Source organism: Stegostoma tigrinum, chromosome 8 (assembly GCF_030684315.1).
Source record: "Stegostoma tigrinum isolate sSteTig4 chromosome 8, sSteTig4.hap1, whole genome shotgun sequence".
Lineage (NCBI taxonomy): Eukaryota > Metazoa > Chordata > Chondrichthyes > Orectolobiformes > Stegostomatidae > Stegostoma > Stegostoma tigrinum.
The window spans coordinates 91210334-91230931 of NC_081361.1; the positions used below are offsets into that span (position 1 = coordinate 91210334).

Below are 20598 nucleotides of genomic sequence, written 5' to 3' on the forward strand. Positions count from 1 at the left end.
ATGCCTCATCGCCAGAACTTTCAAACAAGCACAAGGACATTGCTTGGCTGGCGGTGAGAGGGGCTCTGCCAGTGAGATCCTTTATGCATGCCCGGAATCTCTGCACCACCGCACGCTGCCCTCGAGGTGGCTGCGGGGGGGACGAGACTGTCGATCACCTCCTTCTGGAGTGTGCCTATGCGCAGGAGGTCTGGAGGGGGATGCAGTGGTATTTGTCGAGGTTTGTCCCGAGCAGCTCCGTGACGCGGGACTCCGTGCTCTACGGGCTGTTTCCGGGGACGCACACCGAGACCAACATCAGCTGCGCCTGGAGGACCATCAATGCGGTGAAAGACGCTCTTTGGTCTGCCCGCAACTTGCTGGTCTGCCAGCTGAAAGAACTGACCCCGACCGAGTGTTGCAGACTGGCGCACTCCAAGGTCCAGGGCTACGTGCTGAGGGACGCACTAAAGCTTGGGGCAGCCGCCGCCAAGGTGCGGTGGGGAAAGACCACCGTGTGAGGCCCCTCGTCCAGAAAAGGGAAAAGAACCCTATCTGGTAACTGGGCCCAGCTGGCGCCTTCCCCAACTGGTCAGGGGGCAAACTGGGACTGTGCGGGGTGACGACTGCCGGGGTGGTTTCTTTGCTTGGTTTCTTTTTTCTCTGTTTTGTTTTTTTTTCCCTTTAGTTGGTGTACGTACCCCCAGGTAACCCGGAGTGGCTTGCATGACTGGGTAGGTGTATAAATGTTTTATTTTTTGTACATTCTATGAATAAAGTATATTTTTTCAAATAAAAAAAAAGGTGACGAAAAGTCTGAAAACTAACCTTCCAGCTCAGCGAGCAAACTCACATCCAGAGCCTCAACCTGAGCTACAAATCTTCTCAAAACTCGCTATTCTTTACTTGTTTATTGTTAAAAAGGAAAGTTTGGGAATTAAAAATTGATTCCATGCTATTTCTCAGGCACTATGGTTACAATTCATGGTCTGCTCATTCTGAGCCTGGTGCAGATGGGAAAAGCATTAATCTTACACTGCCATTTCATGTATATACAGTGTGCTATGTGTTCCCTGTACTGTGTTCAAGACTGCACTGCACAGGGAATAGGTGCTGCAGATTGCCTTCTGTGGTGGAGGTATAAAGGAGGAGAGACTCTTTGGTTCTTGAGGGAGTGCAGCTGTGAGGTCCTCAGGAACAATCCTCAGCTGAGATTAGGAGAAGATTGCCAGAAGGTCAATAGCTATTGTTGTCGGACTCGGACGTTTTGTCATGTATTCACTCGTGGGGTGTGGGCGTCATTGGCTGGGCCAGCAGTTATAACACACGCACAGCAGTTTTTGCCCACACACAGCCGTTATTACCCACGCCCAGCCGTTATTACCCATGCCAGGCATTCATCACCCACGCCCAGTATTCATTACCCATGCCCAGCAGTTATTACCCACACCCAGCATTCATTACCCACGCCCAGCATTCATTACCCACGCGCCGCATTCATTACCCACACCCAGAATTCATTACCCACACCCAGCATTAATTACCCACTACCAGCATTCATTGCCGGCGCACAGCATTCATTGCCCACGTCCAGCATTCATTGCCCACGCCGAGCATTCATTACCCACGCCCAGCATTCATTACCCACGCCCTGCAGTCATTACCCATGCCCAGCATTCATTACCCATGCCCAGCATTCATTACCCACGCACAGCATTCATTACCCACACCCAGCATTCATTACCCACGCCCTGCAGTCATTACCCATGCCCAGCATTCATTACCCACACCCAGCATTCATTACCCACGCACAGCATTCATTACCCATACCCAGCATTCATTACCCACGCACAGCATTCATTACCCACGCCCAGCATTCATTACCCACGCACAGCATTCATTACCCACGCCCAGCATTCAATACCCACACCGAGCATTCATTACCCACGCACAGCATTCGTTACCCACGCCCAGCCTTCATTGCCCACGCCCAGCATTCATTACCCACGCCCAGCATTCATTACCCACGCACAGCATTCATTATCCATGCCCAGCAGTTATGATCCACGCACAGCATTCGTTACCCACGCCCAGCATTCATTACCCACGCACAGCATTCGTCACCCACACACAACATTCGTTACCCATGCCCAGCATTCATTATCCACGCCCAGCATTCATTTGCCACACACAGCATTCATTACCCACGCCCAGCATTCGTTACCCACGCCCAGCATTCATTTACCACGCACAGCATTCATTTCCCACACCCAGCATTCATTACCCACGCCCAGCATTCATTTGCCACACACAGCATTCATTACCCACACCCAGCATTCATTTCCCACACCCAGCATTCATTACCCACGCCCAGCATTCATTACCCACGCCCAGCATTCATTACCCACGCCCAGCATTCATCACCCACGCCCAGCATTCATTACCCACACCCAGCATTCATTTCCCACACCCAGCATTCATTACCCACGCCCAGCATTCATTACCCACGCCCAGCATTCATTACCCACGCTCTGCAGTCATTACCCACGCCCAGCATTCATTTACCACGCACAGCATTCATTTCCCACACCCAGCATTCATTACCCACGCCCAGCATTCATTTGCCACACACAGCATTCATTACCCACACCCAGCATTCATTTCCCACACCCAGCATTCATTACCCACGCCCAGCATTCATTACCCACGCCCAGCATTCATTACCCACGCCCAGCATTCATCACCCACGCCCAGCATTCATTACCCACACCCAGCATTCATTTCCCACACCCAGCATTCATTACCCACGCCCAGCATTCATTACCCACGCCCAGCATTCATTACCCACGCCCTGCAGTCATTACCCATGCCCAGCATTCATTACCCACGCCCAGCATTCATCACCCATGGCCAGCATTCATTACCCACGCACAGCATTCGTTACCCACGCACAGCATTCATTACCCATGCCCAGCATTCATTACCCACGCCCAGCATTCATTACCCACACCCAGCATTCATTACCCACGCCCAGCATTCATTACCCACGCCCTGCAGTCATTACCCATGCCCAGCATTCATTACCCATGCCCAGCATTCATTACCCACGCACAGCATTCATTACCCACACCCAGCATTCATTACCCACGCCCTGCAGTCATTACCCATGCCCAGCATTCATTACCCATACCCAGCATTCATTACCCACGCACAGCATTCATTACCCACGCCCAGCATTCAATACCCACACCGAGCATTCGTTACCCACGCACAGCATTCGTTACCCACGCCCAGCCTTCATTGCCCACGCCCAGCATTCATTACCCACGCCCAGCATTCATTACCCACGCACAGCATTCATTATCCATGCCCAGCAGTTATGATCCACGCACAGCATTCGTTACCCACGCCCAGCATTTGTTACCCACGCCCAGCATTCATTACCCACGCACAGCATTCGTCACCCACACACAACATTCGTTACCCATGCCCAGCATTCATTATCCACGCCCAGCATTCATTACCCACGCCCAGCATTCATTATCCATGCCCAGCATTCATTATCCACGCCCAGCAGTTATGACCCACGCACAGCATTCGTTACCCACGCCCAGCATTCGTTACCCACGCCCAGCATTCATTGCCCACGCACAGCATTCGTCACCCAAACACAACATTCTTTACCCATGCCCAGCATTCATTATCCACGTCCAGCATTCATTACCCACGCCCAGCATTCATTTGCCACACACAGCATTCATTACCCACGCCCAGCATTCGTTACCCACGCCCAGCATTCATTACCCACGCACAGCATTCATTTCCCACACACAGCATTCATTACCCATGCCCAGCATTCATTACCCATGCCCAGCATTCATTTGCCACACCCAGCATTCATTACCCATGCCCAGCATTCATTACCCACGCCCAGCATTCATTACCCACGCCCAGCATTCATTACCCACGCCCAGCATTTATTACCCACACCCAGCATTCATTACCCACGCACAGCATTCGTTACCCACGCACAGCATTCATTACCCATGCCCAGCATTCATTACCCACGCCCAGCATTCATTACCCATGCCCAGCATTCATTACCCATGCCCAGCATTCATTACCCACGCACAGCATTCGTTACCCACGCCCAGCATTCATTACCCATGCCCAGCATTCATTACCCACGCACAGCATTCGTTACCCACGTCCAGCATTCGTTACCCACGGCCAGCATTCATTACGCACGCCCAGCATTCATTACCCACGCCCAGTATTCATTACCCACGCCCAGCAGTTATTACCCACACCCAGCATTCATTACCCACATACAGCATTCATTACCCACGCGCCGCATTCATTACCCACGCCCAGAATTCATTACCCACGCCCAGCATTAATTACCCACTACCAGCATTCATTGCCCGCGCACAGCATTCATTGCCCACGTCCAGCATTCATTGCCCACGCCGAGCATTCATTACCCACGCCCAGCATTCATTACCCACGCCCTGCAGTCATTACCCATGCCCAGCATTCATTACCCATGCCCAGCATTCATTACCCACGCACAGCATTCATTACCCACACCCAGCATTCATTACCCACGCCCTGCAGTCATTACCCATGCCCAGCATTCATTACCCATACCCAGCATTCATTACCCACGCACAGCATTCATTACCCACGCCCAGCATTCAATACCCACACCGAGCATTCATTACCCACGCACAGCATTCGTTACCCACGCCCAGCCTTCATTGCCCACGCCCAGCATTCATTACCCACGCCCAGCATTCATTACCCACGCACAGCATTCATGATCCATGCCCAGCAGTTATGATCCACGCACAGCATTCGTTACCCACGCCCAGCATTTGTTACCCACGCCCAGCATTCATTACCCACGCACAGCATTCGTCACCCACACACAACATTCGTTACCCACGCCCAGCATTCATTATCCACGCCCAGCATTCATTACCCATGCCCAGCATTCATTTGCCACACACAGCATTCATTACCCACACCCAGCATTCATTTCCCACACCCAGCATTCATTACCCACGCCCAGCATTCATTACCCACGCCCAGCATTCATCACCCATGGCCAGCATTCATTACCCACGCACAGCATTCGTTACCCACGCACAGCATTCATTACCCATGCCCAGCATTCATTACCCACGCCCAGCATTCATTACCCACGCCCAGCATTCATTACCCACACCCAGCATTCATTATCCATGCCCAGCATTCATTTGCCACACACAGCATTCATTACCCACGCACAGCATTCGTTACCCACGCCCAGCATTCGTTACCCACGCCCAGCATTCATTGCCCACGCACAGCATTCGTCACCCACACACAACATTCGTTACCCATGCCCAGCATTCATTACCCACGCCCAGCATTCATTTGCCACACCCAGCATTCATTTGCCACACCCAGCATTCATTACCCACGCCCAGCATTCATTACCCACGCCCTGCAGTCATTACCCATGCCCAGCATTCATTACCCATGCCCAGCATTCATTACCCATGCCCAGCATTCATTACCCACGCCCAGCATTCATTACCCACACCCAGCATTCATTACCCACACCCAGCATTCATTACCCACGCCCTGCAGTCATTACCCATGCCCAGCATTCATTACCCATACCCAGCATTCATTACCCACGCACAGCATTCATTACCCACGCCCAGCATTCAATACCCACACCGAGCATTCATTACCCACGCACAGCATTCGTTACCCACGCCCAGCCTTCATTGCCCACGCCCAGCATTCATTACCCACGCCCAGCATTCATTACCCACGCACAGCATTCATTATCCATGCCCAGCAGTTATGATCCACGCACAGCATTCGTTACCCACGCCCAGCATTTGTTACCCACGCCCAGCATTCATTACCCACGCACAGCATTCGTCACCCACACACAACATTCGTTACCCACGCCCAGCATTCATTATCCACGCCCAGCATTCATTACCCATGCCCAGCATTCATTTGCCACACACAGCATTCATTACCCACACCCAGCATTCATTTCCCACACCCAGCATTCATTACCCACGCCCAGCATTCATTACCCACGCCCAGCATTCATCACCCATGGCCAGCATTCATTACCCACGCACAGCATTCGTTACCCACGCACAGCATTCATTACCCATGCCCAGCATTCATTACCCACGCCCAGCATTCATTACCCACGCCCAGCATTCATTACCCACACCCAGCATTCATTATCCATGCCCAGCATTCATTTGCCACACACAGCATTCATTACCCACGCACAGCATTCGTTACCCACGCCCAGCATTCGTTACCCACGCCCAGCATTCATTGCCCACGCACAGCATTCGTCACCCACACACAACATTCGTTACCCATGCCCAGCATTCATTATCCACGCCCAGCATTCATTACCCACGCCCAGCATTCATTTGCCACACCCAGCATTCATTTGCCACACCCAGCATTCATTACCCACGCCCAGCATTCATTACCCACGCCCTGCAGTCATTACCCATGCCCAGCATTCATTACCCATGCCCAGCATTCATTACCCACGCCCAGCATTCATTACCCACACCCAGCATTCATTACCCACGCACAGCATTCGTTACCCACGCACAGCATTCATTACCCATGCCCAGCATTCATTACCCACACCCAGCATTCATTACCCACGCACAGCATTCGTTACCCATGCCCAGCATTCATTACCCACGCACAGCATTCGTTACCCACGCACAGCATTCGTTACCCACGCACAGCATTCGACACCCACGCACAGCAGTTATTACCCACACCCAGCATTCATTACCCATGCCCAGCATTCATTACCCATGCCCAGCATTCATTACCCACGCACAGCATTCGTTACCCACGTCCAGCATTCATTTGCCACACACAGCATTCGTTACCCACGCCCAGCATTCATTACCCACACCCAGCATTCATTACCCACGCCGAGCATTCGTTACCCACGGCCAGCATTCATTACGCACGCACAGCATTCATTACCCATGCCCAGCATTCATTACCCACGCCCAGCATTCGTGACCCACGCCCAGCATTCATTACCCACGCACAGCATTCATTTCCCACACACAGCATTCATTATCCACGCCCAGCATTCATTTGCCACACACAGCATTCATTACCCACGCCCAGCATTCGTTACCCACGCCCAGCATTCATTACCCACGCACAGCATTCATTTCCCACACACAGCATTCATTACCCACGCACAGCATTCATTTCCCACACACAGCATTCATTACCCATGCCCAGCATTCATTTGCCACACACAGCATTCATTACCCACACCCAGCATTCATTTCCCACACCCAGCATTCATTACCCACGCCCAGCATTCATTACCCACGCCCTGCAGTCATTACCCATGCCCAGCATTCATTACCCACGCCCAGCATTCATCACCCATGGCCAGCATTCATTACCCACGCACAGCATTCGTTACCCACGCACAGCATTCATTACCCATGCCCAGCATTCATTACCCACGCCCAGCATTCATTACCCACGCCCAGCATTCATTACCCACACCCAGCATTCATTATCCATGCCCAGCATTCATTATCCACGCCCAGCAGTTATGACCCACGCATAGCATTCGTTACCCACACACAACATTCGTTACCCATGCCCAGCATTCATTATCCACGCACAGCATTCATTACCCATGCCCAGCATTCATTACCCACGCCCAGCATTCATTACCCACGCCCAGCATTCATTACCCACACCCAGCATTCATTATCCATGCCCAGCATTCATTATCCACGCCCAGCAGTTATGACCCACGCACAGCATTCGTTACCCACGCCCAGCATTCGTTACCCACGCCCAGCATTCATTGCCCACGCACAGCATTCGTCACCCACACACAACATTCGTTACCCATGCCCAGCATTCATTATCCACGCCCAGCATTCATTACCCACGCCCAGCATTCATTTGCCACACCCAGCATTCATTTGCCACACCCAGCATTCATTACCCACGCCCAGCATTCATTACCCACGCCCTGCAGTCATTACCCATGCCCAGCATTCATTACCCATGCCCAGCATTCATTACCCACGCCCAGCATTCATTACCCACACCCAGCATTCATTACCCACGCACAGCATTCGTTACCCACGCACAGCATTCATTACCCATGCCCAGCATTCATTACCCATGCCCAGCATTCATTACCCACGCCCAGCATTCATTACCCATGCCCAGCATTCATTACCCATGCCCAGCATTCATTACCCACGCACAGCATTCATTACCCACACCCAGCATTCATTACCCACGCACAGCATTCGTTACCCACGCACAGCATTCGACACCCACGCACAGCAGTTATTACCCACACCCAGCATTCATTACCCATGCCCAGCATTCATTACCCACGCACAGCATTCGTTACCCACGTCCAGCATTCATTTGCCACACACAGCATTCGTTACCCACGCCCAGCATTCATTACCCACACCCAGCATTCATTACCCACGCCCAGCATTCGTTACCCACGGCCAGCATTCATTACGCACGCACAGCATTCATTACCCATGCCCAGCATTCATTACCCACGCCCAGCATTCGTTACCCACGCCCAGCATTCATTACCCACGCACAGCATTCATTTCCCACACACAGCATTCATTATCCACGCCCAGCATTCATTTGCCACACACAGCATTCATTACCCACGCCCAGCATTCGTTACCCACGCCCAGCATTCATTACCCACGCACAGCATTCATTTCCCACACACAGCATTCATTACCCATGCCCAGCATTCATTTGCCACACACAGCATTCATTACCCACACCCAGCATTCATTTCCCACACCCAGCATTCATTACCCACGCCCAGCATTCATTACCCACGCCCTGCAGTCATTACCCATGCCCAGCATTCATTACCCACGCCCAGCATTCATCACCCATGGCCAGCATTCATTACCCACGCACAGCATTCGTTACCCACGCACAGCATTCATTACCCATGCCCAGCATTCATTACCCACGCCCAGCATTCATTACCCACGCCCAGCATTCATTACCCACACCCAGCATTCATTATCCACGCCCAGCAGTTATGACCCACGCACAGCATTCGTTACCCACGCCCAGCATTCATTGCCCACGCACAGCATTCGTCACCCACACACAACATTCGTTACCCATGCCCAGCATTCATTATCCACGCCCAGCATTCATTACCCACGCCCAGCATTCATTTGCCACACCCAGCATTCATTTGCCACACCCAGCATTCATTACCCACGCCCAGCATTCATTACCCACGCCCAGCAGTTATTACCCACACCCAGCATTCATTACCCACATACAGCATTCATTACCCACGCGCCGCATTCATTACCCACGCCCAGAATTCATTACCCACGCCCAGCATTAATTACCCACTACCAGCATTCATTGCCCGCGCACAGCATTCATTGCCCACGTCCAGCATTCATTGCCCACGCCGAGCATTCATTACCCACGCCCAGCATTCATTACCCACGCCCTGCAGTCATTACCCATGCCCAGCATTCATTACCCACGCCCAGCATTCATTACCCACGCACAGCATTCATTACCCACACCCAGCATTCATTACCCACGCCCTGCAGTCATTACCCATGCCCAGCATTCATTACCCATACCCAGCATTCATTACCCACGCACAGCATTCATTACCCACGCCCAGCATTCAATACCCACACCGAGCATTCATTACCCACGCACAGCATTCGTTACCCACGCCCAGCCTTCATTGCCCACGCCCAGCATTCATTACCCACGCCCAGCATTCATTACCCACGCACAGCATTCATTATCCATGCCCAGCAGTTATGATCCACGCACAGCATTCGTTACCCACGCCCAGCATTTGTTACCCACGCCCAGCATTCATTACCCACGCACAGCATTCGTCACCCACACACAACATTCGTTACCCATGCCCAGCATTCATTATCCACGCCCAGCATTCATTACCCATGCCCAGCATTCATTTGCCACACACAGCATTCATTACCCACACCCAGCATTCATTTCCCACACCCAGCATTCATTACCCACGCCCAGCATTCATTACCCACGCCCTGCAGTCATTACCCATGCCCAGCATTCATTACCCATGCCCAGCATTCATTACCCACGCCCAGCATTCATCACCCATGGCCAGCATTCATTACCCACGCACAGCATTCGTTACCCACGCACCGCATTCATTACCCACGCCCAGCATTCATCACCCATGGCCAGCATTCATTACCCACGCACAGCATTCGTTACCCACGCACAGCATTCATTACCCATGCCCAGCATTCATTACCCACGCCCAGCATTCATTACCCACGCCCAGCATTCATTACCCACGCCCAGCATTCATTACCCACACCCAGCATTCATTATCCATGCCCAGTATTCATTACCCACGCCCAGCAGTTATGACCCACGCACAGCATTCGTTACCCACGCCCAGCATTCGTTACCCATGCCCAGCATTCATTTGCCACACACAGCATTCATTACCCACGCACAGCATTCGTTACCCACGCCCAGCATTCGTTACCCACGCCCAGCATTCATTGCCCACGCACAGCATTCGTCACCCACACACAACATTCGTTACCCACGCCCAGCATTCATTATCCACGCCCAGCATTCATTACCCACGCCCAGCATTCATTTGCCACACCCAGCATTCATTTGCCACACCCAGCATTCATTACCCACGCCCAGCATTCATTACCCACGCCCTGCAGTCATTACCCATGCCCAGCATTCATTACCCATGCCCAGCATTCATTACCCACGCCCAGCATTCATTACCCACACCCAGCATTCATTACCCACGCACAGCATTCGTTACCCACGCACAGCATTCATTACCCATGCCCAGCATTCATTACCCACGCCCAGCATTCATTACCCACGCCCAGCATTCATTACCCATGCCCAGCATTCATTACCCACGCACAGCATTCGTTACCCACGCACAGCATTCGACACCCACGCACAGCAGTTATTACCCACACCCAGCATTCATTACCCATGCCCAGCATTCATTACCCATGCCCAGCATTCATTACCCACGCACAGCATTCGTTACCCACGTCCAGCATTCATTTGCCACACACAGCATTCGTTACCCACGCCCAGCATTCATTACCCACGCCCAGCATTCGTTACCCACGGCCAGCATTCATTACGCACGCACAGCATTCATTACCCATGCCCAGCATTCATTACCCACGCCCAGCATTCGTTACCCACGCCCAGCATTCATTACCCACGCACAGCATTCATTTCCCACACACAGCATTCATTATCCACGCCCAGCATTCATTTGCCACACACAGCATTCATTACCCACGCCCAGCATTCGTTACCCACGCCCAGCATTCATTACCCACGCACAGCATTCATTTCCCACACACAGCATTCATTACCCATGCCCAGCATTCATTTGCCACACACAGCATTCATTACCCACACCCAGCATTCATTTCCCACACCCAGCATTCATTACCCACGCCCAGCATTCATTACCCACGCCCTGCAGTCATTACCCATGCCCAGCATTCATTACCCACGCCCAGCATTCATCACCCATGGCCAGCATTCATTACCCACGCACAGCATTCGTTACCCACGCCCAGCATTCATTACCCACGCCCAGCATTCATTACCCACGCCCTGCAGTCATTACCCATGCCCAGCATTCATTACCCACGCCCAGCATTCATCACCCATGGCCAGCATTCATTACCCACGCACAGCATTCGTTACCCACGCACAGCATTCATTACCCATGCCCAGCATTCATTACCCACGCCCAGCATTCATTACCCACGCCCAGCATTCATTACCCACACCCAGCATTCATTATCCATGCCCAGCATTCATTATCCACGCCCAGCAGTTATGACCCACGCACAGCATTCGTTACCCACGCCCAGCATTCGTTACCCACGCCCAGCATTCATTGCCCACGCACAGCATTCGTCACCCACACACAACATTCGTTACCCATGCCCAGCATTCATTTGCCACACCCAGCATTCATTTGCCACACCCAGCATTCATTACCCACGCCCAGCATTCATTACCCACGCCCTGCAGTCATTACCCATGCCCAGCATTCATTACCCATGCCCAGCATTCATTACCCACGCCCAGCATTCATTACCCACACCCAGCATTCATTACCCACGCACAGCATTCGTTACCCACGCACAGCATTCATTACCCATGCCCAGCATTCATTACCCACGCCCAGCATTCATTACCCATGCCCAGCATTCATTACCCATGCCCAGCATTCATTACCCACGCACAGCATTCATTACCCACACCCAGCATTCATTACCCACGCACAGCATTCGTTACCCACGCACAGCATTCGACACCCACGCACAGCAGTTATTACCCACACCCAGCATTCATTACCCATGCCCAGCATTCATTACCCATGCCCAGCATTCATTACCCACGCACAGCATTCGTTACCCATGCCCAGCATTCATTACCCACACCCAGCATTCATTACCCACGCCCAGCATTCGTTACCCACGGCCAGCATTCATTACGCACGCACAGCATTCATTACCCATGCCCAGCATTCATTACCCACGCCCAGCATTCGTTACCCACGTCCAGCATTCATTACCCACGGCCAGCATTCATTACGCACGCACAGCATTCATTACCCATGCCCAGCATTCATTACCCACGCCCAGCATTCATTACGCACGCACAGCATTCATTACCCATGCCCAGCATTCATTACCCACGCACAGCATTCGTTACCCACGTCCAGCATTCATTTGCCACACACAGCATTCGTTACCCACGCCCAGCATTCATTACCCACACCCAGCATTCATTACCCACGCCCAGCATTCGTTACCCACGGCCAGCATTCATTACGCACGCACAGCATTCATTACCCATGCCCAGCATTCATTACCCACGCCCAGCATTCGTTACCCACGTCCAGCATTCATTACCCACGGCCAGCATTCATTACGCACGCACAGCATTCATTACCCATGCCCAGCATTCATTACCCACGCCCAGCATTCATTACGCACGCACAGCATTCATTATCCACGCCCAGCAGTTATGACCCACGCACAGCATTCGTTACCCACGCCCAGCATTCGTTACCCACGCCCAGCATTCATTGCCCACGCACAGCATTCGTCACCCACACACAACATTCGTTACCCATGCCCAGCATTCATTATCCACGCCCAGCATTCATTACCCACGCCCAGCATTCATTTGCCACACACAGCATTCATTACCCACGCCCAGCATTCGTTACCCACGCCCACCATTCATTACCCACGCACAGCATTCATTTCCCACACACAGCATTCATTACCCATGCCCAGCATTCATTACCCATGCCCAGCATTCATTTGCCACACCCAGCATTCATTTCCCACACCCAGCATTCATTACCCACGCCCAGCATTCATTACCCACGCCCAGCATTCATTACCCACGCCCAGCATTCATTTCCCACACCCAGCATTCATTACCCACGCCCAGCATTCATTACCCACGCCCAGCATTCATTGCCCATGCCCAGCATTCATCACCCACGCACAGCATTCATTACCCACGCCCAGCATTCATTACCCACGCCCTGCAGTCATTACCCATGCCCAGCATTCATTACCCATGCCCAGCATTCATTACCCACGCCCAGCATTCATCACCCATGGCCAGCATTCATTACCCACGCACAGCATTCGTTACCCATGCCCAGCATTCATTTGCCACACACAGCATTCATTACCCACACCCAGCATTCATTTCCCACACCCAGCATTCATTACCCACGCCCAGCATTCATTACCCATGCCCAGCATTCATTACCCACGCACAGCATTCATTACCCACGCCCTGCAGTCATTACCCATGCCCAGCATTCATTACCCATGCCCAGCATTCGTTACCCACGCACAGCATTCATTTCCCACGCGCAGCATTCATTACCCACGCACAGCAGTTATTACCCATGCCCAGCATTCATTATCCACTCCCAGCATTCATTACCCACGCACAGCATTCATTTCCTATGCACAGCATTCGTCACCCATGCCCAGCATTCATTACCCATGCCCAGCATTCATTACCCACTCCCAGCATTCATTATCCACGCCCAGCATTAATTACCCACGCACAGCATTCATTACCCACACCCGGCATTCATTACCCATGCCCAGCATTCATTACCCACGTCCAGCATTCATTACCCATGCCCAGCATTCATTACCCATGCCCAGCAGTCATTACCCACGCCCAGCATTCGTCACCCACGCACAGCATTCATCACCCACGCGCAGCATTCGTTACCCACGCCCAGCATTCATTACCCACGCACAGCAGTTATTACCCATGCCCAGCATTCATTATCCACTCCCAGCATTCATTACCCATGGACAGCATTCGTCACCCATGCCCAGCATTCATTACCCACGCCCAGCATTCGTCACCCACGCACAGCATTCGTTACCCACGTCCAGCATTCATTACCCATGCCCTGCATTCATTACCCACGCCCAGCATTCATTACCCACACCCAGCATTCATCACCCACGCCCAGAATTCATTACCCACACCCAGCATTCATTTCCCACGCCCAGCATTCATTACCCACACCCAGCAGTCATTACCCACGCCCAGCATTTATTACCCACGCCCAGCATTCATTACCCACGCCCAGCATTCATTGCCCAAGACCAGCATTCATTACCCACGCCCAGCATTTATTACCCACGCCCAGCATTCATTGCCCACGCCCAGCATTCATTGCCCAAGACCAGCATTCATTATCCACGCCCAGCATTCATTACCCACGCCCAGCATTTATTACCCACGCCAAGTTGCTTTTGCAAACGTGGCATGGAGCTGCCACCTTAAATTGCTGCAATCTATGTGCTGTAGATAGACCCATAATGCCTTTCGGGAGGGATTTGCGGGATTTTGCCCCATTGACAATGAAGGAGCAATCATATATTTCCAAGTCAGGATGGTGTGTGGTTTGGAGGGAAATCTGCAGGGGGGGCTGTTCCCATGTATTCGCTGCCCTTGTCCTTCTAGTTGGACGCGGTCATGGGTTTGACTGAGGGAACTTTCTCATCTGCTGCTTGAGATGACACAATGATAGTTATAAGCTGTTCAGTTCGGGGATTCAGGGTATCATAACTCCAAGATCCTGTCTGGGATACAAATATTTATTTTCAATCGCTGGGTAGGTAAGAGATCCTGCAAGATCTCAGTGCTTTGTCGAAGGATCCTCAGTGAATTTCCGTCATGTATCTGGTAGATAGTTCACACTGCTGCTACCATGCGTCAGTAGCGGCGAGAGGGAATGTCTGTTGATGTGGTGCGATACCTGCTTTGTCCTGGATGGTGTCAAGTGTGGTTTAGCATGCAGGAGTATTGAGCTATCAGTCGATGGGTGTTGTATGTAGTAAATTGTCGGGAGGCTCCCTTCCCCATGTTTGATCTGATATCATGAGAACTCATGGGTTCACGTCAATGTACTCAATGCACATGTTTGCTGTGAGCACTGCTGCTGAATGCAGGAACAGTCAACAGATCCATCAGAGCTCACTTTGAGATTAGTTTTATGCTATCAAAGTTATAATTGGATACATCTACATATCAGACACTAACAGTATGAATATGCATTCTACTTAATTGAATAACATTATCAATCTTACCCAGGCCATTATCAGAAAGTTCCTGCTCAATTGGAGGGCCAGTGGGTCGTTCAATAATAGCTGTCACGTTTACAAACAGGGCGGGTGAGAATCTCTGAGTGACTTCTGCGTAAATTGTTCTTCCACCTTTCGAATCCATTTCACTGAAGTGCACGTTGATTGTGACTGGGGGAACTTTCTCATCTACTGCTCGAGATGTCACTACAACAGTTATAATCTGTTCGCTTCCAGGGTTCAGGATACCATAATTCCAAGGTCCTGCTGGGATATTTATTTTCAATGGCTGGATAAATAAGAGCTCCCGTAAGATCTCAATGCTTTCTCTAACTTTGTCTTTAGAACATCAGCTCAAATTTATTGCCTATCCCCAAATGTCCTTGAGAAAGTGACTTGAACTGTTGCAATTAAGCTAGGTTAGCATTGCTATGTGAAGAAAGTTTAAGGATTTTGACCTACTATTTGTGAATAAATAACGGTACAGTTCCGAGTCCGGATGGTGTTGACTTGAAAGGGAACTTGCAATTGAAGGAGTTCCTGCTACCCTGGACATTCTAAGTCGTGGAGCTCTTGGATTCAGATGGAGATGTATCCATGGTCGAGCCGTGCTGTACTGTGTCCTGCTGTTCAATGCAGCCCAGGTAAGTCCCAGATTCACCTGATGGTTTGTGCCTTCTTTGTTGGTATGAGTTTAGGTAATGGGATCTAATTTACATATGGCCTCAGTGTCACTCGATGGGGAACAGAAAATAAAATGAATGTGGCACCCACTCTGATCAGCACTAAATTAGTTAGCACAATGAACAGGAAGCAGAAAGGAGCAAAAGGAGCATTGCTATGAGTTCAGGATAGGTTTGTCCCACTGAGGCAAGGAAGGGATGGTAAGGTGAAGGAACCTTGGATGACAGGAACATTTAGTCCAGAGGAAGAAGAAAGCTTACTTAAGGTTGAGGAAGCAAGGATCAGACAGGAGTATAGAATTCTACAAGATAGCCAGGAAGGAACTGAAGAATGGACTTTGGAGAGCTGTAAGGGGGTATGAAAAAGCCTTGGTAGGTAGAATTAAGGAAAACCCCAAGGTGTTCGATACTTATGTCAGGAACAAGAGGATGGCCAGAGTGAGGGTAGGGCCGATCAGTAATTATGAAGGGAAGTTGTGCATGCAGTCGAAGGAGGTGGTGGAGGGTCCTCAATGAATACTGTGCTTCAGTATTCACCAGTGAGAGGGAACTTGACATTTGTGAGGACAGCATGAAACAGGCTGATATGCTCGAACAGATTGATGTTAGGAAGGAGGAGGTGCTTGAAATTTTGAAAAACATGAGGATAGATAAGTCCCCTGGGCCAGACGAAATATACTCAAGGTTTTTATGGGAAGCGAGGGAAGAGATTGCTGCCCCTTTGGCAATGATCTTTGCATCCTCCCTGTCCACTAGAGTAGTATCAGATGGTTGGAAGGTGGCAAATGTCATTCCCTTGTTCATGAAAGTGAATAGGGATAATCCTGGGAATTACAGACAAGTCAGTCCTACTTCTGTGGTGGGCAAATTATTGGAGAGGATTCTGAGAGATAGTATTTATGATTGTTCCGTAAAACAAAGCTTGATTAGAGATAGTCAGCATGGCTTTGTGATGGGCAGGCCATATCTCACAAGCCTGATTGAATTCTTTGAGGATGTGACAAAAGGGAGGTAGGACAGTGGATGTGGTATAAATTGATTTTAGCAAGGCATTTAACATGGTTCTTCATGGTAGGCTCATTCAGAAAGTAAGGAGGCATGGGGTTCAGGGAAATTTGGCAATCCAGTAGAAGACAGAGGGTGGAAGGAGATGGAAAGCATTCAGCTTGGAGCTCGATGACCATGGTGTTCTGCAGGGATCTGTTCTGGGACCACTGCTCTTTGTGATCTTTATAAGAATTATTCTTTGGAAGGGTGGGTTAGTACGTTTGCTGATAACACAAAGGTTGGTGGAGCTGTGGACAGCGTGGAGCGCTGTTGTAGGTTGCAGCAGGACATTGACAGGATGCAGAGCTGGGCAAAGAACTGGCAGATGGAATTCAATCCAGAAAAGTGTGAAGTGATTCATTTTGGAAGGTTGAATTTGAATGCAGAAGACAGGGTTATTGGCAGGATTCTTGGCAGTGCAGAGGAACAGCGGGATCTTGGGGTTCATGTCCCTAGATCCCTCAAGGTTGCTGCCCAAGTTGATAGGTTTGTAAAGAAGACTTATGGTGTGTTAGCTTTCATTGGCAGGAGAATTGAATTTATGAGCCGCTAGGGTATACTGCAGCTCTACAAAACTCTGGTTAGACCACATTATAGGAAAGGTCACCTCATTATAGGAAAGATGTGGAAGCTTCAGAGAGGGTGCGGAGGAGATTTACCAGGATGCTGCCTGGACTGGAGGACAGTCTTATGAGGAAAGTTTGAGGGAGCTGGGGCTTTTCTGATTGGAGGCAAGATGAATGAGGGGTGGCTTGATAGAGATTTACAAGATGATGAGAGGCATAGATAGACTGGAGAGTCAGATACTTTTTCCCAGGGCAGAACTGGCAATTATGAGGGGGAATAATTTTGAGGTGATTGGAGGAAGGTATAGAGGAGATGTCAGAGGTAGGTTCTTTGCACAGAGAGTGGCGAGCGCATGGAATGCGCTACCGACAGTGGTAGTGGAGTCAAATACAATAGGGACATGCAGTGAATCTTGGGGAGGCACATGGATGATAGTAAAATGAAAGGAATGAAAGATAGTTTGATTTGAGAGTCGGATAATTGGTCAGCACAACGCTGCGGGCCGAAGGGCCTGTACTGTGCTGTGCTGTTCTATGTTCTAAGTGAATAATCAAAACCATGAGATATAGAGTTCAGTGCAGGTACATGTAAGATCATTCACTCCATGGCCAAGAAAGATAGATCCGAGTAGTTGTGAGAAATGTAGTTGTGGGAATGATCGAGATCAATCACAGTTTACTAACGGACAGCTACAAGAATGGTAGCCTTCATATGAAGGGGGCTGGGATATAATGGTGTGGATATTATTGTCCAGATGTATTCAGCTCTGTCCATACTTAATCTGGAATATTGTATTCTCACATTATGAAGAATACAATAGATTCTGAAGAAGAGTTATTGGACTCTGTTTCTCTCTTCACAGATGTTGTGTTCCCCAGCAATTTTAATTTTCATATTCTATTTTGCAGCACAGATTCTTCACAATGTTCCTGCTGTGTTGAGAATAAAATGACGAGGAATGGTTTCAGAAACTGAGGGTTTTTTGACAATAGAAGATTCATAGTAAATGTGATCATTGTGGTTATGATGATTAAAGGATGTTATTGCCTCCATGGGGAACATCTAGGCAAGTAATATAACTCTAAGATGAGGAATCAGGTATAGCAGGTGAATCTAGGAAGCACATAAGGACTAATTGAAATTTAGAGTTCTCTGAGCTGGTCAAATAAATAATTCAAAATTGAGATCAATGAATATTGAAAGGCAAAGAAGCCAATGACTATGGAGCCAAACAGAATAAATGGACTTAGGACACAGATCCTCCACAGTCTAACTGAATGACAGAAGTGATTTAATGGACTGCCTATCCTTGTCGTTCCTATTTGCCATTGACACTTCATTGATTAAGCTGTGTACACTTTGGAGCGTAAGAAACAAGAACAGCACATCTTTCAGCGCATCAAACTTACCCTGTCATTTAACTAGATCATAGATGATCTTCTACCTCAATGCCATTGACCTGCACTATGTCTGGATCTTTTAATGTCTTTATCATCTGGAAATCTGCCAATATCCATCTTGAGCATACTTCACAGTCCTTTAAGTGTTTAATTCTCTTCACTATAAAGCGTTTCTGCAAAACCAAAATGAACTCAGGACTGTCCTTGCTTGTGATAACTCCAGGGGCTCCCAAGGCTCTCAATGGCATTGAATAATCCTAATACCCATGTCCTCACCAATGCACTGGAAGCTGTACCATGCGGAAGTGATACATTTCAAACTGTTACTTTGCCTTGTTGTTTCTTTCCATTTGTACTGCGCACTCAACTGGCTAATGGCAGCAAGCACGTGAAAGACTGTTCTCTATAATGGACACTTGACAAAATAGAGGATTGTTGAGAGTAAGCAAGCTGTTTCTCAGTAACTTTACCGGAAAACATGATTAAACACGGTACGATGGACAGTGTAATGCATGAAGAATTGAAGATACATTCTGATCCATACCTGTGCAGTGCCTGGAATGTTCAGACGGGCTGTAAGCACACTGTTATCAAACTTAAACTCACTGGCTGCATACACCTTTCCACTGGGGTCATATACAAACACAGTCGGTGACTGTTTTTGCCATGTAATGACAAAAAATGTGTCATTCCCAACGGTCTTATCGATGAAAACTGTCCCGTTCAACCAACTGTCATCGTAAACCTTCGTTCCAGAACTTTCAAGCTGGGACCAAAGAAATGGAACAATTGAATCTAACATTAAATTCACAGAAGTATAATGAGAAGGTAATTATCAGAGGGAAAACAAACCTGAATTGACTGCTTACTAACATCGCCATTTCCTGCTACTATTCCAGAGAAGAGATCTCTTAATCCAATTGCAATCACTAATCGAGAGAAGGCATCGATTAATCCACTTGCATCCATATTATCAGTGGCTGAAAACTGTAGACCCCCTAGAGAATGGAGAGGGTAAGAGACTTGTAAACATTGATCAAATCCATGGGCAATAAGCAATGTCACTGAAGACCTAAATGAAAAAGAGGGTATCAGGGATTTCTGCAATGTTACAGTAACTGCCTATTGTCA

The 20598-nt window shown here is 49.7% G+C and overlaps 1 protein-coding gene across 1 annotated transcript in view; it reads right to left on the minus strand.

Annotated features, from left to right (window-relative positions):
* Positions 1–20598, minus strand: part of LOC132209866 (calcium-activated chloride channel regulator 3A-1-like) — a 49503-nt gene that overhangs the window by 9098 nt on the left and 19807 nt on the right. Inside the window, exons 8-9 of the mRNA XM_059647693.1 lie at positions 20320–20465; positions 20012–20233 (exon numbers count right to left, since the gene is read on the minus strand). Coding sequence (XP_059503676.1) covers positions 20012–20233; positions 20320–20465 — 368 coding nt within the window. The remainder of the gene's footprint in view (positions 1–20011; positions 20234–20319; positions 20466–20598) is intronic.